Source organism: Mchenga conophoros, linkage group LG14 (genome assembly GCF_057382185.1).
Source record: "Mchenga conophoros isolate Kocher_MC1m ecotype Shallow Benthic linkage group LG14, M_conophoros_male_GT1.1, whole genome shotgun sequence".
NCBI classification, from domain to species: domain Eukaryota; kingdom Metazoa; phylum Chordata; class Actinopteri; order Cichliformes; family Cichlidae; genus Mchenga; species Mchenga conophoros.
Window position 1 is genome coordinate 25,181,120 of NC_140539.1, and position 22,788 is coordinate 25,203,907.

Sequence of the window (22,788 nt, forward strand, 5' to 3'; positions counted from 1 at the left end):
CTTGCTTTGTTCACCTTTAGAGATTCAACTTCCCAGTTAAGTTAGGTGAGTGTCCAGCTGAGCTTAGTAAGTTCTTCCTTCGGGCACTCTTTTGTTGTTTTGCCTTTTTTATTTTCGGAGTAATCCTGGGCGGGGATTAGTTCCCTGTTGGGGGTAGGCAATTCAGGGCTCCGGTCGCTGAAGTTCTGCCTTTAAAGTTGCCTCGAGCCCAGCACGCTCCAGAAGATAGGTAGGTAAAGGTTGTTGTGCTTAGGAACTGGGTAAGGTGTGTGTGTGTGTGTGTGTGTCAAGAGGTAAGTTGGTCAGTTAAAGTAAGTTGTGTAGTTTTCTGTTACTTGTTCAGTAGTCGCTGAGTGAGTTGGCAGACGGGTGTGGTAGTGTCTTAATTAGGGTGTGTTTGCTAAGCCTTCTCCGCCCCCGAAATGGATGATACAGCTATCAGTGCACAGGTGTCTAGAAGCTCGTTTGTGGGCAATAACATCCACCTGGTTTCCGTTTTCTGTGAATCCAGTGTTGAGAGCTTCTTCAGTGTGTTTGAAAGCATAGCAACTGCATTACAGTGGCCTGAAGACGTGTGGGGGGTGATGTTGCTGTGTAAATTCACAGGTAAGGCTCAGGAAGCTTGCTCTGGTCTGTCTAGGCAGGACAGCCTAGTTTATGAAAAGATTAAAAGTGCCGTCCTCCAAGCCTATGAACTTGTGCCTGAGGCCTATAGGCAGAATTTTCGAGGTTTGGAGTTGGCACAGGGTCAGTCCTACCTTGACTTTGCTCGGGAGAAGGCAAAGCTTTTTGGTAGGTGGTGCTCTGCAAGCCAGGTTAACAGTTTGGGGTCGTTACGTGAGCTCATGCTTGTGGAGGATTTTAAAAACTCTGTTCCTGAGTGTATTGCTCTTTATTTAAGTGAACAGAGGGCTACAACTTTACAGCAAGCTGCCACCCTGGCAGATGAGTTTAAGCTGACTCATAAAGCAAGTGCTGTAGGACATGATATCCATCTGCACCATAGCGCATTCTGGACAGGTAAGAGTGGGCCAGCTAACAAAGCAAATGCAGTTATGGTTTTAAGATCTAGGCCCAAACTGTGTTTCTTCTGTCACAAGCCTGGCCATGTGGTTGCCAATTGTGTCAAACTGGCACTCAAACAGAAAGCCCACTCAACGCAAAAAGGGCCTGCTTTGAGAAAAGTCAGTCGCGGTTCTCAAACCGACAAGGTTGCCCGGCCTAGTAAAAGGCTACACTTGGAGCATAATTGCTCAGTAGTGTCATGTAGTCAGTGTAAGAGGCCAACTAACCCTGAGCTGCCGCTGGTTGACCATTTCTCCGGTCCTCAAAATGATTTGCGGGGAGAAAGTTCATGTTTAAAACCACCACTCAGACCTGCACCCCTTGCTAACAAACATGTCTGTGTTTCAGTAAAGCCTGCTAGCTGCCTGCTGGGTTCTCCACATGTGATGGTTCGAAGCCCTGGCTATCACATGGGACACTGTTTCGAGGGTCTGGGGCCACTCTCTGGAAATGTTGTGAACCCACTGAGATGGGATTGGCAGCTGCCGCAGGAAATGCCTAACCGTTGCTATGGGGTTTGGTAGGTGGAAAGCCTGCAATTTGTTGATGCGATGGTTACGGACTTGATTAGTTGTTTTGGTTATCGTAATTTGACAAACCATGGGTTTGTATTTATGGGAGGGGGTGTTACGGCCCTAGCAGGGCCTCCTCCTGAAGGTGCCTGTGTGGGCGTGTCCCACCACCTTCTGCCTGAGGTGCCACCTTTCCCTGTTACACAGCTGACTCACATCAGTAATTAAAAGTATTTAAGCCCAAGGAAAGGTGAGCTCTGGGCCAGAGTGCCAGTAGTGTGGTTACAGCTTGTGAGCTGAGTGGTTGTTGTGGTTTCAGCTAGTGAGCTGTGTTCTTGGTGGTTTTCAGCTAGTGAGCTGCTCTCTTTTTTGGCTTACGTTTTACTTTATCGACCAACGCCTGAGTTTTGTTTGTTTTCTTAAATGGTGATAGCGGCTTGTCCATCTCTTTTAGTTGAGCTACTTTAATAAAACTCTTTAATTGAACCGTTTTGCCTCCCTGACTCCTTTTTCTGACCTGGACACTTTTTGTTACTTCCCCCTCACCGCCTAGACCCCTCAGGGGAATGTAACAATACCTTTTAATTAATGCAGACAGTTCTGCACATTTGTCAGCAGGCAAATGGCCCAACAGCACATCCAAGTTCTGAAGAGTTTCTGAATTCTTCAGACGACCAAGCAATAAAGGATCATCAGGTGCTGCCACATCCTCCCCCCCCACAAACTTACTGTGCTATTGTACAAGCAGTCAACCCTGGACTCGATGCGGAAAGAGAAATGAGAGAGCCTGACAGACCGACGGATAAAGGACGAACATGATATGGTTTCAACAAATTAACATGGCAAAGTTGATTTCTTTTCCGGCGATCTGGGGTAGCAATCAGATAATTCTGTTCACACAGTTTCTGTACCACGGTGTAAGGCCCAGCAAACCGTGCCTGGAACGGTGACCCTGCAATTGGCAGTAAAGCTAAAACCTGGTCACCCTACTAAACTGCTGCTCTTCAGAACGCCGGTCATAAAAATATTTCATCTTCTGTTTGGCCAACTGACCTGCCACATACAGTCTGTGCCGAAAACCATTAACATAATCTATCAAGTTCACTGGTGGTTCACCTGACAACCACTTATCGCACAGCACTGTCAACGGTCCCCGAACTTTGTGGCCAAAGACCAAGTCATTTGGGCTAAACCCAGTACTCTCCTGGCACACTTCACACGCTGCCAACAGAAGCCACGGTAAACCTTCCTCCCAGTCACTCCTCATTTCGGTGCAATAGGCACGTAACAAGGACTTCAGTGTTTGATGGAAGCGCTCTAAAGCACCTTGGCTCTTTGGATGATAAGGAGAGGCTTTATCATGTACAATATTCAACAGCTTAAGAACTTGTGCAAATAGATGTGACGAAAAGTTTGATCCCTGGTCACTCCCACAGACTTAGCTGTGATGGTACGCAACGGATATGCAGCAGGATAAAGCGTAACCTGGCAGATTACAGTTAACAGATACTCCGAACCAGATTTTGATCTAGGAAGCGGGCCCACACAGTCAATGATCAAATGTTCAAATGGGTTACTCACAGCAGGGATGGGACAAAGTGGAGCAGGTTTAATAGACTGATTTGGCTTACCTACAATTTGGCAAGTATGGCAGGTCTTAATGTAAGCTGAAACATCACGCTTAAGACGTGGCCAAAAGAAGTAGCGCAAGATGTAATTATAAGTCTTCGTCACTCCCAAATGCCCATATTTGTCATGAGAACACTTCAACACCTCGTCACGGTATTTAGTTGGAACCACAATCTGGATAACTGGACTCCCAACACAGTCCAACCCTTGCGGAATCCACCTACGGACTAGTACCTCCTTCTGCAGAAAATAACCAGAGGCTGCACTTCTAGCGTCATCACTAGGTTGCACTTTGTGAAACAGCTCAGTCAGTGAAGCATCAGCACGCTGTGCCTGAATTAACTCTTGCTGGGAAATTGACAAATGTTCAGGAACAATCAAATCTGGTTCAACCTGACACTCTTCTGCTTGAGTTACAGGCTCTGCATCCCTTTTAGCTGCAGCCCTTGTAACAGCACAAGCTGCAAAGTCAGAAAAACCCTGTTCACACTCATGGGACTCATTCAGAACTCTAGATTTAACAGGTAAAGAATTGTCAGCCCAGACTCGATTTTCAGCCCAATCATTCCCCAAAATCACATGTACGCCCTCAAGTGGCAAAGCAGGACGAACACCAAGGCAGATGATATCATCCACAAAACTGCATGACAGCCTGACTTTATGCAATGGAGCACAGATAGTGGTTAAACCCATGCCTTGAACAAGCACACACTCACCAGTATCAGTAACCTGTGAAAATGGCAACACGGAAGCTAAGATAAAAGAATCCTTCGCTCCTGTGTCACGCAAAATCTTTACAGGAACTTTATGAACATCACCCGGGAGTGATACAAACCCATCGGACGCAAAATCCTCAAACCCCGAATAGCTCTCCAAGTCAGACTTGGGCGAAACTGGCGTCTCCCAAGAGAGTACTGAAGTTTCCCGTGCAGGAATTGTAAGAGCCACAGGCTTAACCTGTTTGCCTGTACGCGCCAACTTGCTTTTCAACAAGGGACATTCTGCTTTCCAGTGTCCATCGCCATGGCAGTAGTTGCATGCTTGACCAAACTTACTGGGCTTCACACCACCAATGGCCTTCGCAGGGTCCGATGACATAAACTTAGTTTGACCAAAAGCTCTAGCGGGAGCACCAACTGAAAAACAGTTTCTACCAACCTGCCTCTTATGTGCCAAGATATATTCATCTGCCAATTTAGCAGCGTCAGAAACGGTTGTCACTTCCCGTTCAGCAATATAAGTGGCAACCACAGGAGGAACACACTCTTTAAACTGCTCCAATACCATCAACTCACATAAATCCTGAAAAGTTGTCACTCTCAGTGCCGAACACCATGTGTTGAAGTGTTTAGTTAAATCCCTCACAAACTCTATATGCGACTGCTTATCAGACTTCCTCCATGATCTGAAACGTTGACGGTAAGCTTCTGGTACCAACTCATACGCCTTCAGAACTGCATCTTTAACAGTAGCAAAACTCCAACAATCAACTGCACTGAGTGCTGAATAAGCTTCCTGAGCCTTTCCAGTCAAAACAGACTAACATAATCACACAGTCAGCTTCTGGCCATCCTCTCAATTCGGCAATGCGTTCAAAAAGGGAGAAAAAGGCATCTGGCTCTCTTTCATCAAATTTCGGCACCAAGCGCAAATTATGCACGACATCAAAAGTTTCAACTCCTTGTGGAGAAGACTCTTTAGCCTCAACACCACCTGATAACTTGCCCGCCCTGATTAGGTCTAGCTGATACTGCTCTAGCTCCAACTTTTCCTTTTCTAAAGAATGCCTTACACAGTCTTTCTCAATGCTCAGCTTGTCTCTTTCCATTTGTAAGAGTAACAACTCCTTTTGCTGCTCAAAAGACAAAGCAACGGCAGTTGAGACCACAGACTGATCAACCTCAGCCGCTAAGGTTTTCATTTTACCTGGCAACACGCCTTTCTTTACTAATGCAGCCTTCAACACTCCTTTAATCTCATCTTTCAACCGTTTATCTCCAACGTCGACATCATAATGTTCAGCAAGTTTCAAGAGTTGTTCTTTAGTACAACTATTCAAGAGTTCCTCCGATGGAGACTGAACAAAAGCATCAACAGTAGCCATAACAGCAAAGTATTGATTCTCGACATGCAATTGAAAACAGCACTTTCCCACTAACTGCCTAACCAAAATCTACTTAACTAAAGCCTAGTCTTCATGCAGTTACTTACGGTGGGTACTTATGCACTAAAAACCGCCAGAAAGAGAAAGGCAACTGCACAAACAGCGACCCCCTCAATCCTGGGGACGTGCTCCCAAGACAACTGCTCTAACCGTGTTCACCGCAACAGAAATTTCAGTGAATGATTCTCGAGAGAAACACTCCTTCAACCTAACAGGGAAAGCACTGATTTTAATGATTCAATAATCAACACAGCTCATACGCTCCAAAGTTGACACAAGACAGCACATCAACACTAACTCCAGTAAACTTAAGTCTACAGCAAACAACAGTATTAACATGACTGCCTCCACTCAATCTGCCTAACCAAATGGCCTCCCAAACACAATACACAGCAGACCCAGAATATCAAAGCACCACAAATAACCAAACTGATCAGCAATCAACTCAATAATTGCCTACAAGGCAAGTCCTAGCCAAGACACAACTAGACAAGCAGCTGCAAACAGACCAGCTCTCAATCAAATGTTAGAAAGCTTACCAAACCAGGATAATTGCACAGACGATCCCGGACGAGCCGCCATTTGTCACAACCCGGCTCATAGGAAGTGACAAACAAATGGGAGACCACACACAGGTTTTTAAAGACTGTAAGACATATTTAATGAAAATAAGGTAAAGCAACTTAAACACAATTTAAAGGACATAACAGCCATAACTGAAACTTCCTAATGAACATGACACGTGCCAGCGAGAGCGTCAAAGCCAGCCACCACTGGTTCAATCAAGGTGTCTTTATATACACTGGGACTGGCCTCTCAGGTGTGCTGCATCAATAATTGGGTCAGCTCCACCTACCTGCAAGAAACGGGTAAAAGAAAAAGCAAAACACAAGGCCAGCCCACTGGCCGTCACACTTAGTAACAATAAATACCTTTTTTTTAAAACATGGCCTTATCATGTTAAAGGGGCAGAATTTAGTGCATGATCTGATCAAAAAGGGATATAGTGAAATTTATGTGTCCTTGTCAGTGCTGCTGCGACCTTGGTGACAAACAGTTGTGGTTGGAAGTTTCCATACACTCATCATGGGCATAAAAGTCATGGTAATTCGGGGCTTTTAATGATTTCTTTGAAGTGTTCTTTTTCCAGAATGCGATGATTGTAAAGCATACAACTTTATTGACATTATTTAGGATTTTCTCTAATACACATGGTCAAGTATACATAGAGGCTCAAATGTATACATACACTCACTTAAATTGTTTATTAAGTGCTGTGAAAAGTTCTACAATGTATTTTAACTTGATCTATCTATCGAGGCCTATTATGTCTGGTAGTTTCTCTTTGTCAGCATTAAAATAATTTGTTTGACAGCATTCATTGGACTGACCAATACTCAAAAGAATTGGAAGGTCCAAGGAATTCAATGAAGGTCTAAGAAGGATAATTGCAGATTTACACAATTTGGGAAGATTCTTTGTAGCCATTTCTAAACAACTGCAGATTCCAATGTCATTATTACAAATAGTTGTACTTACTCACAAGTTATTCTGATGTCTCACGTCTTTAACGAGGTCTGGTAGAAGACCACAAGCGTCACCCTCAGATGAGAGGAAATTAGTTGGGATGTTCAGAAACAACCCAGATTCAAGCCTACCATGAACTTTATACTGATGGAACACCCGGGAATCTGACCAGTTGTTAGAAGCTTGTTAATGGCTACCAACAATATCTGATGAAGGTGTAACTAGTTAACGGACATTTAACATTACTGGGGCTACACAGTGGCGCAAAAAAGTATTTAGTCAGCCATCAATTGTGCAAGTTCTCCCACTTAAAAAGATGAGAGAGGCCTGTAATTTTCATCATAGGTATACCTCAACTGTGAGAAACAAAATGAGGAAAGAAAATCCAGAAAATCACATTGTCTGATTTGCAAAGAAATTCTTTAAAAATCACACAATGTGATTTTCTGAAATTTTTTCCCTCCTCATTTTGTCTCTCACAGTTGAGGTATACCTATGATGATGATGATGATGGTGAAGCCTTTATTTGTCACTTGCAGTTGCCTGCAGCAAAATTGGACCTCTCCCGACCATACATACAATACACAAACATCACATCAGGGAGACAGGTCAAAACAGGTAGTGTAAAGAAAAACAATGAAATATACAACACAATAGAGGATGATATGATAAAAATTACAGGCCTCTCTCAACTTTTTAAGTGGGAGAACTTGCAAAATTGGTGGCTGACTAAATACTTTTTTGCCCCACTGGATCTATGTATTTGAGCCTGTATGCATGTTTTTTGTCCTGTGTGGATTAGAGAAAATCCAAAATAAATTCAGACTTGTTCACCCAATTCTAGTGTTTTAAAGCCATTAAAGATGCATGCTGTTTAATCATTCTGCTCTGGAAAAAGAACATTTCAAAGAAATCATAAGATCAAAACTACTCGGACGTTTGTGTCCAGGATGAGTGTATGGAAACTTCTGACCACAACTGTATTTGTACCATTATATGGTTTTTAGCCAGGATAGCAGCCTCTTTTAGCTTCCTCATCAAAAGTTACGATCTATAGCTCATCAGCAGGGAGAATTTGCAGACTTACCTCAGCTAGTGATTACTGTGATTAGGCCAAATTAATTTTAATATAAATGCTGCAGTGATCACTTTATCTAGAACTTTGAATGCTATTGTTTTCCATGAGTAGAGGTGTGCTAACGGGTCTTGCTAAATAGCATTTTACAGTGTAGTTTGATAGATTATTTTGTGGAATAACAGGTTACATTACACATACACCCTGACCCTGTGAAAGTCATTGACCAAAAGGAAAAGAAAAAAAGTTTGAAACTGCTGACTGTAAATCTTTGTCCTGGCATTTTTTTTTTTCATTGCTGTAATTGTTGAAATGGGGCTGTGTTAAAAGCATTTTTCCCTGAAATATCGATCATGTTGATAATTTAGGCTGGCGATATCCATCTACACTCCTTATTTTCCGCAACCTTAGGATCACCTGCTGAGGAGGTTGACTTTTTTCTTGCAACCTTCAAGCTTTAGTGAAATTCAGTGATGATTCTAATTGCTAATTTCCATCTATACATACACACAGTTTGTTGAAATTTTAGTTTTGGACAGTCTGATTTAGAAAATATAGAAAATCCCAAAAGATTAGAGACAATAAAGACAAAAGAAAAAAAAATAGAAGATGGGGTTTGGAATCAAAGTGAGAGTGAGAGAGAGAAAAAAGAAGAAAAGAATTAGAAAAGAGGGAAAAGAAGTAGAAGTAGCAGTAGTCACTGTTTGTCAGCATGGCTTTGTCTGCCAGCACGATGCAGCTCCAAGATACTGGACCAAAGCCAGCTAATTCTGGCCAGAAACACACACAGACACAGGTTCTCTCGCTCTCTCACTCACTCTCTCTCACACACACACACACACACACACACACACACACACACACTCTCTCTCTCTCTCCCTCACTCTACAAGCACACACATTTGGCAGAAAGACTGTTGGGTCACGGTATAAACTGCCTCTCCCTCTTCCTTTCTTTTCCTGATCTTTTGTCCTTTCCTATTCCCACTTACCTATTTACTTGTTTGTGTGTATGTGTGTGTGCATTTCCATGTAGCAGGAGGTGTTGGAGATAGCTTTGGATCAGTGTGGCCCATCTACTGACAGGAAAATTGCCCTGATAGACAAGAACCGTGACCTTTATTTGACCACCGTGCGTCATCTTGGACGAGAACCCAAAATCTGCAAAATTGGTGAGACATGGAGGGAATGCACTTAACAAGATCGGTGATGACTTTCTTTGTTTTGTGTGTGTGTGTGCGTGTGTGTGTGTGTGTGTGTGCGTGCAACTAAGGTTAGATTACTGTAATAGCTGCATGCATCTTCTATCTTTTAGGTAGCATGGTTCATAGTATGGCCTGGAATGATGCTGCTAACATCCTGTGTGGAATCCAAGACAACCAGCTGACAGTGTGGTACTACCCAAGTGTTGTCTTCACTGACAAGGAATTATTACCGAAGACACTGTGCATAAAAGATGGCAGGTAATTTCCCTGGGCTTTCGCAAAGCCCCTGGTGTGACTAATTAATAAACAATTAGTGTCTATGCTTTGACACACTGGGTAATGCATTAGTGAGAGTGATTGGTCATAGGCCAATGAGTTGTTTTTCAAAAAGAAAGGTTATTGTTGTTACAGGTAGATGCAAGTGGATGTAAAAGGAAAACAAAATTAAGGTTCCAGTAGGATGTGAACCAGCATCTCCTGGCTGTTAATTCTAATAGATGTCACACCACCAATCCTCCAACCTCCTTATGAGGACTTGACACTTCTGTAAAATGATCCTGTTAATACTCAGTTGCCAATTTAACCATGTCTGGTGCGTCAAAGCACCAACTCTAAAAACCACCTTACGTGGGGAGATTCTAGAGGTTCTGACAGAGAGGTATTATGCAGTACAAGAAATGGGGATGAGAATTAATTGGTGACTTTAGCATGTAACAGCTGATACCATTCACCAGAATGGCGAGTAAGTTCCTATTACAAAAGCAGCAAAAGGTTATATTCAAGTTTAAAGTTGGCCAGAGTAGATAGAAGTATATAAGAGAACCTCTCAGTGCCCTTGCATTTTCATCTGAGAGGTTTCTGGAAAAGATGTCAAATATGAACTAAGAGCAGAAATGGAGGCAGCTTTTCTGTACCTTTTAACTCATTCTCCAAAGCAAAATGCATATGGCCAACATCTATCAGACTGTGCAAAGCTTTCTGGCCAGAACTCCTCAGCGTTAGCCAGCATTGAAGGCAGAGTGCCTGCACTGTCAGTACAGGCAATTGTAAACTATACTTGTGTCTGCTACACTAATCTGAACACTTGGTTGTAAACTTTTTGTGCACATTTTGGACTCACTCACTGGTTTTATTATTGCTGTTTAGTGCTCAAGCAGGCAGAAATTTGAGGAACACCAAAGTCTAAGTGGCAAAAGCTAATAAATCATCAGAAACTGCAAATTTCTGAAAGTTTCTCTTTAGGTTTGTTGGATATACACCAGCCACTTTATTAGATATACCTGTTCAACTGCTGATTAACACGAATGTCAAATTGGCCAGTCACGTGGCAGCAACCCAGTGCATTTACATATTTAGACATGGTCAAGGTGACCAGCTGAAGTTCAAGCTTAGCATTGAGAATGGGGAGAAAAGTGGTTTAAGTGACTCTGAATGTGGCATGGTTGCTGGTGCCAGGCAGGCTGAGTATTTTAAAAGCTACTGAGATGTGTCAGATACTATCATGTCAACATGTACCAAAATCTCAGAAGAATGTTTCCAGCACCTTTGAATCTGTGCCATGAAGAATTAAGCAGATCTGAAAGCAAAATGGGACCTAACCCAGCACTAGCAAGGTGTATCTAAAAAAATGACCAATGATGGTGTTCTACAGGAAGCAGGACGCCCTAAGAACAGTACAGGTTACAGTGGTACCATGGCTGTTGGGCCATTTTATCAGGTTTACATATGCCGTGCTTGTAGAGGAAACTGGTAAAATCTGCACTATTAATGAGTCTGTCGAAGCAGCGTCAGGAATCATTTATATGTTATTTATGCATAACAAACTCATTTTTTCCCTCTGCCCTCTGTCAATGCAGTATTTACTGTAACAAACTGTGTGTGTGTCTTTGCAAAGTGAATTCAGACGTGCACCCCAAGTTCTAAACTACATTGGCACCAAAGTGACATTACGCCAAGGAGATGGTTCATTGGTGTACAGCAGTGTACTACCCTTTCCTGCCCTCCTGCATGAATACAGCATCTCTGCGCGCTGGGAGGATGCACTGCGCCTCTGCTGCTATGCAAAAGTAAGATACTGGAAATGTCTTTTACTCTTTTCTACTTGTGTCAGTGATTTCTATATGTGCTTAATGTAAGTGATGTGACATCATTGTACAATTGGTCTCAGTGTTTGTAGAACTGTGTATGTCCTTGCATTAGCTGTACAAGCAAAGCCATAGTGAGCATTAAGCTTTCGCATTGATTACTACATTTCTTTCACGTTGTATTTATGTTAGCAGTTTTGTGGTAGTGTTAAATATCCTCCAGTCTTGGGGCTCTGGTACAGTTCAGCTTCCCATGGCGTATGTCACGTGTATGCATGGATAATATGTCTGAACCAGAAAGTAGTAGACAGGTTTATGGGACCTGACCAGCAGGCTTTAATTAGCTTCAATTAGCCTGGTGACTCCATTTACCAGATTAACCCCCCAGACCTCACTCATAAATACACACTCTGCTGCATGCATGTGTGGATTTTCCAAACATATTACTCACACACACTGAGCACAGTGTGAGACTGTGTCTTTGCTTAGGCAATGATGCAATAACCACAAGCTTGGAGAAACGGACAACAAGTAGCAAAGGGTGGTTGGAACAAAAGGGATGGAGAGAGGCACCAGTTTTAAGAGCTTTTTCCTTGACCCCATCCTCTCGGCTTCTGGTAAGCGTTTGGTGGCTTTTCCCAGAACCACAGTTGTTGTCAGTAAGTGCTCACCTGACAGGAGTCAACAGAAACATGTTATAAATTAAGGCAAGAAGCACAGACCTAACATACAGTGACTAAAGTTTATAACCTAACAATTAAGTAGGCAAAAAAAGGTTTATTTCACGTGAAATTGTTTCACGTGAAGTTGTGTTGTCATGTTTACGATCTCTGGCAAGTCCTGCCGATGATATTTGTTGTTTGCAGGAGTGGTTTCTAATTGGAGCTGTTTTTCTTAGTGATGGATACTGAAAAACGCAGGAGATTACAGAGTGGTGACTCTGGAGTTCAGTTTGCTCAACTGCTGGCCCATTTGTGGTCAAATTTTAATTAATCCAGCTGCAGGAAATAAAGTGGCGACACATTTGTTTACATTTATAGTTGTTTTGTACTGCAAATACCTCCTGTTTTTGTGTGTGTCATGCATGTTTAAAGACTTGGTTAAAGTATGAGTAAAGTGTACCAGAATGCATTGAAGATACAGTCGTACTCTATCCTTATGCCCACTGATACATCCTCTTTTCATTAAGTGCTTTTTTGCTAAATATGTCATTTGTGAATGTGGCCAAAGGACTGAATTTTTACTTCATCTCTCCATAGCAATTGGTTTCTAAAACTAAGTAAGTAACAGCTCAGCTGTTACTTGGTTTATGTCCACCAAGATGAGATTTACAACATACAGTACTAGGCAAAAGTCCCCCCCCACCACCACCACCACTTCTTTATATTTTGTTGGGAAAATTGGAAATGCAGTGCAGTGATTCATTGAAACATGTGCAAAGGTGCATGAAAATGCAGGATTAAAGGGAGTTTTTGCAATTCTAACCAGCTTAAAAGTCAGTATGTGGTATGACCACTTTATTCTTTGACACTCTTGGTCAAACTTTCTTGTCTAGTCTTCAGGAATAGTTCTTCAGGCTTCTTGAAGGACATTCAAAGCTCTTCTTTGGCTGTTGGCTGCCTTTTATTTTATCGTCTATCTAGATGATCCCACGCTGCTTCAGTAATGTTGATGTCTGGCTTTAAAGAGACCAATCCATGACTGATAGTGTTTCATCTGTGTTTTTCTATCCCAGTGTGTTTTTATTGCATTGGCATTGTTATGATGAATAATTAAGCTGCTGCCAATAAGCTTTCCAGACTCTTTCAGATATTTTCAGATGTTGCTCATCTGCTGTAGATGGTTTTTTTTAGGCCTGCAAGTTATTTTGTCCTCCACTTGTCCAGTTTCCTTTTTTTTTTCTAAAGCACACTCTGCAGAGATGCCAAGTTTTTGGCTAATAGCTCTTTGGGATTCACTTTGGTGGTGCAATTATACTATTTTATGTTTGCCAAATTGTGTTATCTTTGGCATTTTTCATAGATTCAGCAACAGAAAACGGAACAGATTATGTGTTATTATTACAGGCTGCTGATAGCAAAGGGTGTAAACACCACACCGTTTCCTCCCTTGAGTTAGGTGCCTTTTTTATGCCATAGGTCGATATTAATTAAAGAAAAAAAATGGTTTCATTAAAAGATGCTCTCTGCTGTTGTTCCCTTTATCCCTAGGACCAATCTTTGTGGGCATGTCTCGCTGGCATGGCAATGGCAAACAGAGAGCTGACTACTGCAGAGATGGCTTATGCTGCCATTGGAGAGGTAAGAGCACTGCTTATTGGCTAGTTCAGCTAAACACAAGTGTTGTAAACCACCAGAAAACCATAAAAAAGAAAATTCAGTGAAACTTCAGTGAATCTGTCAGTGAAAAGAGATACTGTATTTCTAGCTTCTCTCTTTGCATATCTGCTGCTTCACCTCTTTCAGTTACCTAGAGTTCAATACATCAACTTTCTAAGGGAGCAGCCATCTAAGGAGTCATCGTTGGCCCACATGCTGCTGTTCAGTGGTCAGGTCCAGGAAGCTGAGGCTGCTTTCTTACAAGCTGGTCTCATCTACCAGGCCATACAAGTCAACATTGACCTTTATAACTGGGAAAGGTATAATTCTGTATATATGTGTTCATGTTGGAAATGTACAGCTAGTAAAGAGACAGTATAAGCAGTTTTGGGAGATTTCTATTCATGTATGTATTTTTTGTATTTTTGGCTGTGTAAGGATTTTGTTTTATGGAGGTAGTCTAAACTTAGGTTTTAAAGAGTTAAGGTGAAGCATATTTGTTCACAGAGGATGCATGTCTGTCTGCATCATGTCATCTTGTGTCCAGGGCATTGGAGCTGGCAGTTAAACACAAGACCCATGTGGACACTGTGCTGGCCTATAGGGAGAAGTTCCTACAGAAATTTGGCAGGAAGGAGACCAATAAGAGATTCCTGCAGTACTCTGAAGGGGTACGTTATGGTGGCCTGTCTTGCTGCACTGTATAAACTGACTTGGTCAGCAACACACTGGAAACATTTTTAGCTGTGGATGGTGTCTATTTCTAATTATTTCCCATGGGTTATCAACTTTGTTTGCTCTGCTAATACACTCTAAGTGGCCTTAAAAAAAGTTGGTTTAGGGAAAAACTATGTTACCTTAGCATTTCTGTTTACCATCCAATCAGAAAAGCCTACAGCATTAAACTGCAAAAGGAGGCAAATCTCTAGCTGCACCTGACCTATATAATCCCAAATATTGCTTGCAGTAGTGTTACTGGAGTGCTTATCACTGCAACAATGCCTAATATTATAATTATAGTCTCAAAGTACAAATACAATAAAAAAAAGTTCCATATAACAAAAAGAATCACAGAGACTCTGTTGGTTTTAAAAGATGGTTGAGATGGTTAAAACCTTCTTGTAAACTGGTTAAAGGAAAGAAAAATCCATTCTGATTCTGATTACCGTTTGACTTTGTTCTTTCTACACTTGCCGTCATGCCAAAAATGTTTAGGTATATATATGTACAGTTTTTGTTTTGCCTCTGTTCACAACCACAGTGGAGTTTGGCCCCATTGTCAGAGGCTCAGAGTTAATTTAGACAGACGAGCAGTTAGACGAGGCCTGTTTCCCTGATATTTCATTACAAATGAGGCAGGCATAACATCTGAAGCTGAATCAAAGTGCAGTCCCTCTCTCAAGACTCTTCATGCAAGTATTAAAAATGCTTAAAATAACATAATATGTAAAATCATGTTAGTCTGATCAGTTAATTTTGAGCCTCTAAAAAATGGGGACCATCTGTAAAAATGGCTGTAATTTATAATAAACTGATGAATAAACTGTTAACACCAAACTTATTTGTTAACCCCTTGAATTAAAGCTGAAAGTCTGAACTTCAATTACATATAGTTTTATTTAAAATCCACTGTGGTAGTATAGTGAGGCAAAACTATAAAAATAGTGTCCTTTTCCAAGAAATTATGGACCTAACAGTGTCTACTCTTCCCAAAAATGCTAGCTTCCAAGATGAACTGATCTTCTGTGGACAGTTTGTTTTTAATCCAACTCTTAAAAAATTGAGAGCGACACAATAATGGAAACTACTGGACTGTACAGATGGTAAATATCCATCTTTAATAGGATGATCAAACATGTGCCAAAGAGATAAGAGAGTTGTTTTGGGTTTTTTTTACACATCTAAAACTCTTCCAGTTTATAGTGTTGGCGCATACAATAACCAGACCGTACTAAATCATATCCCATGTAAACAGCTGACCCCGAAAAACTCAGCAGTAGGTAGGATTTCAGCCAGACTGCAAGGAAAAATGTGTGCATGTGACTTCAACCCATGTGATCACCACTAGAGGTTAAAAAGCACCATTATCATCCTACACGACCTTCCCAACTCCTGTAAATTGTTCAGTAAACATTTCTAATTTTAAAAGTGTTTGCAGTACTTACACTAATTACTCTTAAACAGAAAGAACCTACTCTAATGCATTACAAGTTGCTTTCTACTACCCGAGCTCAGCCAGCCTTACAGTTTGGAGGGATTTACAGACGATCTAGCAGCGTCTTTCTTAGCGTATCCGAGGCTAACATTTGAAAGCCAGTGTTTTAAGACGCTTACTATAACTTGTTTTCCTTCTCTTTTAATGGGGGATAACTCCCATTACCAAATGCTTCCCGGAACTGTTTATCAGTTAAAATAGTGTTTCTTACTTTCTCATTTCATCTCATCTTACTGTGTCTTCCAGGTTGAAGTGGACTGGGAAAAAATCCAAGCAAAGATAGAGATGGAGTTGTCTAAAGAGAGAGAGCGAGCTGCTAACACCTCTGTGAGGAGCAGCGTGGCCTCACGCCGTTGATTTTTAAAAATGTTTTTTATTTTTTTAAGAGGGTCATGTCCACAATAAGTACAGCAAGTACGATTACCTTCATGTAAAAACCAAAACTGAACAATTTTGAGATTTTGTGATGTCTGTGATGCCTGACTTACACTACACACATAGTCTTGTCAAGTTACATATAAAGCTTTAAACAAAATCGCTTATGTTACTGTTACTGTGGGTGGCTGATAACAGTTTTTTAAGGCTGTCTGTATTTCTGACCAACAGACCTGTGGCCTTCCTGTTGTAGTGACTGATTTTGAGTGAATCAAGTTTAAAGTTAATCTGTTTTCATTAACAGTTAAATAGGTATACGCGTTCATCTGTAAATTTGTATAAGTGTTATTTTTGTCATGTTTCAGTTTGTTTTTTTACATTAAAATATATTTTTATAGTTTACACATTTATAGTGTTGCCTTGTGGAAATGCGAGAATGTCCATTAATAAAGCATGTGAACCATACTGTATGTATTGATCCAAAATGTCCTGTTTCTTTGTTTTCCCCTTTGTGTCGTGACACTTTACTGGTTTTATACAAGGATCAGGGACTGTCTTTGAGGTCTGAGATTTATTTTAAGCTTTGCACATGCACCCTGAAGGTATTTCTGTGTGCATGCGTGTTTTCACAGTCTTAAAATAATGCAGGGCTTCTTTTTAAATTGTTCTTGTATTTCCTCCGCTGCTGAGGTATGAAACAGACCGCTTGCGACGGAGCTCCACCCCCTGGTTGGCAGAGGGCCACTACATCAGCAGAGGGTAATAGCCTATTCATCTCCACTAGTGGTCCAGGAGGATGAACATCTTTCTCAGGGCTCTTCAGAAAGGACTCCTATACTATGTCATGAAGATGCAGATGGATATGGTAGAAAGTGAACAAGATGAAACAGTGAGTGGCAACAGACACACATCACAGAAAACAGTAGGAAAATCTCTCTCTTGGGTTGGGTATCTCTTGCTGCTTATTTTTTTTTCTTAGCAGTTTTCCTGTAGTTTTGGTCACTTCACTTCTAAAAGCCTTTTTTTATTTCTGTCTTTCCACCAACTATCTATCTGAACTAATGTATTTTTAAGAGCAGACAAAATAAATCATTAATTAGTCATTGAGGTTAAAGCTAGTTGGGTTCACTGAACATCTTCCGTGTTCAAATTCCACATAATACAAGAGTAGTGACGATTTTCCTGTAATTTAACACAAAGCAAGTGAGCATCATGTTCTTGGCGTCAAGCACGCTTTATCCAAACAACTCCTTCACCTCAAACCATATAGATGTGAGAAAACAGCTAAATGGTGGAACTGGATGACCACGTTTCACATCCATTACTGGGAGTGGCCACACACAATAAACAGCAACATGTGAAATCAGTTCATGCTTTCTCTTAAACCATGCATTGTGTGATATACCTGATTCACTCAATTCCACGCCTCTACCTTCAGCCATATCTTAATGTTAAGAATATAAAAGTCACATTTAGATTAGACTTTCTATAGTTTTGAGTCCCAGTGGCAAATATCTTACAATGAAATGGCCAGTGTAAATATTTCATATTTTTGAAGCTACACAGCACACAGTGCCAAACAGATGCTCTTCTTTTATTAAACCATAGAAGTGTATATCTATATTCAAAGACTGGCTGGTTCTCATATATTAAATTGATAGCCAAGCTCTCCCAAAAATACACTTCCCGGATGTAATGCAGAATTTATGAGGAGGATAGAGAAGGATAATGCTCATTGATTTGACATTTTGAAGTTTGTCTGTTCTTTATACCAGAGAGCTATACGATAACTGAATTATGGGCTCTGATTCAAAACCCACTGAGTGTACCAATACTGTATTTATCCCTGTGTTTTTATAGATTTGCATCTCCCATGAGCGTATATAACTATCCTCTCCCCTGAGAGAAGACATACAGCTTTACTGTTGATGTTTACAAATGGAAGTCAGTATATAGTGAACTACACTGACTAGGAAGGAGAAAATGAAACGCAACAATCACACTTCTCATGGGTTCATTAGCCCTCAAACATGGCCTCATGCCGCTCAGGGTCTCAGATCCTTTACCTCATCTACCCATCAGTGGTTGTTTTAGTCTGGATTTAATGCTTTTAAGTCCAAACTCCAGCCGCCCACAAATGTCCCTCAGGAAAAGAAAGCCATCAGTGATCACTACTGGCTCTGCCATTATGGTCAGGCGATATTGGTTTACAAAAGCCACCACAATCACACTCAGACTTTTAGAGTTGGGATCAACTCAGGGTCTCTAATTGTAAAGGCTAGCTTTACAGATACGGTTCTGCATTGTTCGGAATGATGAAAGATGAGCACTTTGGAGCTTCTGGGATAAATCAGTTTAGTTGATTTGATAAGCTGATGGTTATTATCTGCTTTACACCTGCTCTTGTATCTTTAATGGGATTTAATTTGGTGCACTGTTTATATGCAAACACCTCCTTTTCATTTCTGCACAACAAACTGAAAACATTCGTCCATCTTGAAGTTGACGGGCAAATAAATTGAAAAGTGTTTTTTCTTTCAGTTCATATGTAAAAAAATGCAGATCTTTCAGAACCTTCCATTATTGTGAATTCGAAATGATCCAATACTGTTCGTACAACAAAAGACGTTTGGCTGGCTTACATCCAGCAGTAATGCAGATTCTCATTAGAATTTTTGGCCTGGCCCTAAAGATAAGACAATACGATATGGAGAGTGTGACTATTTACCAGACACCCAGTCAATCACAAGGTAAAGAAATACTAAATGAACAAAATTGCCTTTTCAGTATTATGGCATTAATTCACAGAAAGCATGTTTTCTCAAAATCTTCTTAGTTTTCAGATGAGCTAAAGTGTAACTTCTTGTTTCTTTAGGACAGTTAGCATCTGCAAAAGCAGACTTGAATGTATTCTCATCTGGCATCTTCAAATCCTTCTGCTTTAACAAAGAAAGAACATTTTCTTCAATGCCGCGTGTGAGCTAGTATTTTTCTGTTTTGCTCCTTGGGACAGCAGCTATCTTCTCTGACATGCCTTCATAAAAGTGCAACTTTAGCTCTTATCAGTCTGGAAGCTGTAATCTCATTCATATTTTTCTTCTTCTTGAGTTCATAAGCTGGGACCTGGGGCAGTAAGGCTTCACTCACAGGAGAGATGTCAAGCATTGAGCAGGTCATTTATATAATGCTCATCTATCAGCTCCCAGTGAAGTGTGTATGTGGGGGTAGATTGCTGCCTTCATGCTGATAAGCTAGACTCCAGGGCTGGCTGGTTTAAAAAAAAGTGTCTCAGAAAGAATTATAACAGATATTTCCCTAATCCTTTCTCTCTTTCAGTCCATGTCTAAGGGGACTGAAAAAACTATTTTCTTTTTTTGGATGCAAATTTAATAAAGAAAAGGCTCTACAAAATAGTATGAGAATTTTTCAGGTTCGGCAGTATATTAAGCACTAAGAGAGGACCTAAGTTTGACAGGAAATCTGTTTCATGCTGCCGTTAAATTGAGGTGCTGAAGTTTGAAAAAAGCTTAATGCGATTGTACTGGAGCCAATTTAGCTATTCCCAACACAAAGCGCCTCAATTTCAGCCTCCTCCGCTTACTTTATAATCTGCTTTTCATAACCCAAGCGGTCATTTGCATACAAAAGGAAAGCAGGTTCCTGTTATCTCAGAAAACACGTAGTCCTGCATTTTTCTCAGCCTTCTCTTTTATTCTTTACATTCAGGAGTATAATTGCACTTGTTCGTTGTATCTCTGCAAGATTTTTTTTACCCTGACTATATTAAAATAAGAATAACAATGTTTCTGTAGTCTTGCCCAGTCTCCGTCAAACAGAGTTGGATGTCCTTGGGCTCTGAGGTCCTGAGACCTCCAGGGCAGCCAGCCTCTGGTCTCCGGATCTCGGTCCTGTTGCTCTCCCTCTACCCTGGCCGCCACTCTCGTTTTCGGACAACAAGTTCTCACCGGACCGGTCTCTGTGCATGTCTTGCATGCTTTCCTCATAGGTGGGCAAATACTTAACTTCGTCATAGGCCGGCAGGTTTGGAGAGGCAAAGCCCCCGAGGTTGTATTCGGGGTACCGCTCCAGCAGGGAATCCTGGGACGCTGATGTGTGTCCGTGAAAGAGGGACGGCTCCTCGCCGCGGTCGTGGTGCGGGTGCCGCCGGGGCCGAGGGCAGATGATCCGCTGGATGAAGTAGCCCATGGCAAAGAGCAGCAACAGGATCAGGATGCCGGACAGCTTCCGCGTGAACCAGCCGACGTTGTCGAAAAATGCGTGGATGGAGAGCTGGCAGCAGCTCACCTTCGAGCTGGCACTGGTGTTCCCTGTGACGGTGGGCGGACAGCAGTGCTGGTTGACGCCGCACTGGACCTCCCCACAGCTCTGGGCGGCTTGACATGCAGAGATCAGGCATGCCGACAGAAATGTGCCAGTGTATGCTGTCCGGCCGCCGCCCGGCACACGGGGCATCATTTCGGGATCCCCCAGGATGGAGCAGCTATCGGCGCGTCTCCAGTACGCACGACGTCGTATCGTTAAGCCCGCTCAGGTGTTGCAGGACTGCCTTTCCTTCCAGCTGTTCGCGAAATATGTGCTGTCACAGCTTCTGCAGCGAGGAGCGGGACAGCAGGTGCCCCCCCTCCCCCTGCTGAGGACGACCTGTCTGCTTTAGTATGGGCGATCGGAGTGGAGCCACCTCAGTGTCTGAAGGCAGCAGGGATGAGATTCATGAATAATCTTACATCATTATTAGGTGAAGATATCTTTATTGGGTCCTAGCATGTCCTTACACCAGTGAAACCCGCAGATAGCCAGCCTGTGCTCCTGGTTACATATTCTGCCTTAACCTGAAGTCTCCTGCACAAAGACACATGCAATCTCACCAGTTTTCAGACATCAGCAGCCCCCCTCTCTGATCACTACGTGCAATGTTTGCTGCAGAGCATCATGATTTATACTTTAAAGATCCAATAAAGAATGCTGTAGATGTAGGAGGAGGGGTGACAAGAGGAAGGAGTGAAGATATTGTGCCTTAGTACCTTGTAAAATTTAAACAAGTCTTTGTTCTATAGTGATAGATTGAGAGCAGAGGTCCTTAAGCCAAGGAACAGCAGCAATACTGCAATACAGAATTAATTAACTGCAAGTAAACATCCTGCATTGGAAATGTAGGATAGTGCAGATTATGTACAAATTCACTTAACAGTAATATGAATGATAGAAGATACTATGAAGTATTTGTGGATGAGTAGGATATCAGTGTTGGCTTTGGTTAAGGTGGAGCTAATGTTTCCCATATTGTCCCAAGATCATCATATGTTTCTGAACTCTTTAGGCTAGTATAAATTAATAGAAACCTTTTATAATGTAGAGAGGTAAACAGCTGTAATATCTGAGACTGACACGTCCCCAGATGCCACTTTATGATCCATTGCACCCGAAAGACTTTAAAACTGTCCCATCACTGAATTCTGAACCAGGTAAAAACCAGCACTGGTGAATGTCCCTGACACAAGGCGCCAACAGCTCCAACCGTCTCATTAAAAATGCAATGTGGATTGTAATGGCCGCCATTAGATGAGTGTCTGGATTCCCATTAGTTCAGTATCACCCTAGAGAACCATGTGTCTGCAGCATTGAAGAACATAACCATAAAACTAATTCCTTGCTTTAAACGATAGTCTCTGTGCCCCGTGTGTTAATTTATGCTAAAGATGTCCCTTTGGATAACATCCAAGAACAGCGGGCTCACTAAGCTGCTCCTCAAGTCCTGAATATTAACTGATTAATTAAACCACTCTGCTTAATTTGTTGTCTTGCAATGAATTAGCGACTTGAATAATTTTCCGCCGTGGTTGTATAGATCGACCAGCATCATTTTTCAAAGGCCTGTTGTCCTTTTCTTTTTCTCTCTCTTTCTGCGGTGAATAGCATTTATGATATTAAGACATTACAGGGAAGACTACAGCCTCTGATTCTATTTTAAAAGACAGGGTTGTACTGATAAATATAAGGACTTTAGAGTCTTTTGCAAAGTCTACATTGTTTAAATTGTGGTGAATCCTTTTAAATTACAGGAACATTTCACCCTGTCTTCATGTTACTGTTTGTTACTGATAGTCAGTCTGTATTCGTCTCTTTCCTAAACAAGGCCTAATGCACAATACACCAAATCCAATTACTGGACCATTATGACATGAAATTCAGTAGAAGAAGAGCACCATGCAACCTAATTTATGCAGCATCGTATTTCTTTCTGTAATCTACCTCAATTAGGGAAATGTGATCACAGGGCAACTTTCCAACCAAATAAACAATCAATAGCCTGTGGACCATGGCTCTGAGAGTTCAGAAACCCTTCTCAGTTCTCCCCTGTTTCGTTTTTCCAGCAAGTCTGCTTCTCAGGAGGGCTCTTATTGACAAGCACAGAGAACAACTGCTATTTTTGATCACAGCTTTCACTCTGTGCAGTGTCTGGAAGGCAGAAAAATGCTGCAACCTGTACAGTATGGAGGAAAAACTGTGGATATTTGGCTTTTAACTGACTCAAATCAAGCCAATTTGAGCAACTATATAGATAAGAATGTAAATAAATCTTTTTATCCTGAAGAAAAATC

At 41.5% G+C, this 22,788-nt stretch overlaps 2 protein-coding genes across 3 annotated transcripts in view; one reads left to right on the plus strand and one right to left on the minus strand.

Moving 5' to 3' along the window:
• The window catches only part of ift80 (intraflagellar transport 80 homolog (Chlamydomonas)), a 55,118-nt gene extending 38,487 nt beyond the window's left edge, over window positions 1–16,631 (plus strand). The window contains exons 14-20 of one of the 2 annotated variants that reach the window (XM_085243588.1): window positions 9,011–9,143; window positions 9,287–9,434; window positions 11,071–11,242; window positions 13,471–13,560; window positions 13,726–13,898; window positions 14,126–14,249; window positions 16,040–16,631. In XM_085243588.1, the coding sequence (XP_085099714.1) occupies window positions 9,011–9,143; window positions 9,287–9,434; window positions 11,071–11,242; window positions 13,471–13,560; window positions 13,726–13,898; window positions 14,126–14,249; window positions 16,040–16,150 (951 nt within the window). In that variant the 3' untranslated portion in view covers window positions 16,151–16,631. Of the gene's footprint in view, window positions 1–9,007; window positions 9,144–9,286; window positions 9,435–11,070; window positions 11,243–13,470; window positions 13,561–13,725; window positions 13,899–14,125; window positions 14,250–16,039 lie in introns of both variants that reach the window. The other variant, XM_085243587.1, reaches the window with a different exon arrangement.
• A 3,227-nt stretch (window positions 16,632–19,858) lies between these two features.
• Window positions 19,859–21,090, minus strand: c15h3orf80 (chromosome 15 C3orf80 homolog). The gene has a single exon (XM_085244853.1). It carries the CDS (start codon window positions 20,642–20,644, stop codon window positions 19,997–19,999), a length of 648 nt encoding a protein of 215 aa, XP_085100979.1. The 5' UTR covers window positions 20,645–21,090; the 3' UTR covers window positions 19,859–19,996.
• Between the last annotated feature and the right edge of the window lie 1,698 nt (window positions 21,091–22,788).

Bases quoted from the DNA above. Each gene is read 5' to 3' on its own strand.
- c15h3orf80 (XM_085244853.1), bottom strand. From the start codon at position 20,644: ATGATGCCCCGTGTGCCGGGCGGCGGCCGGACAGCATACACTGGCACA.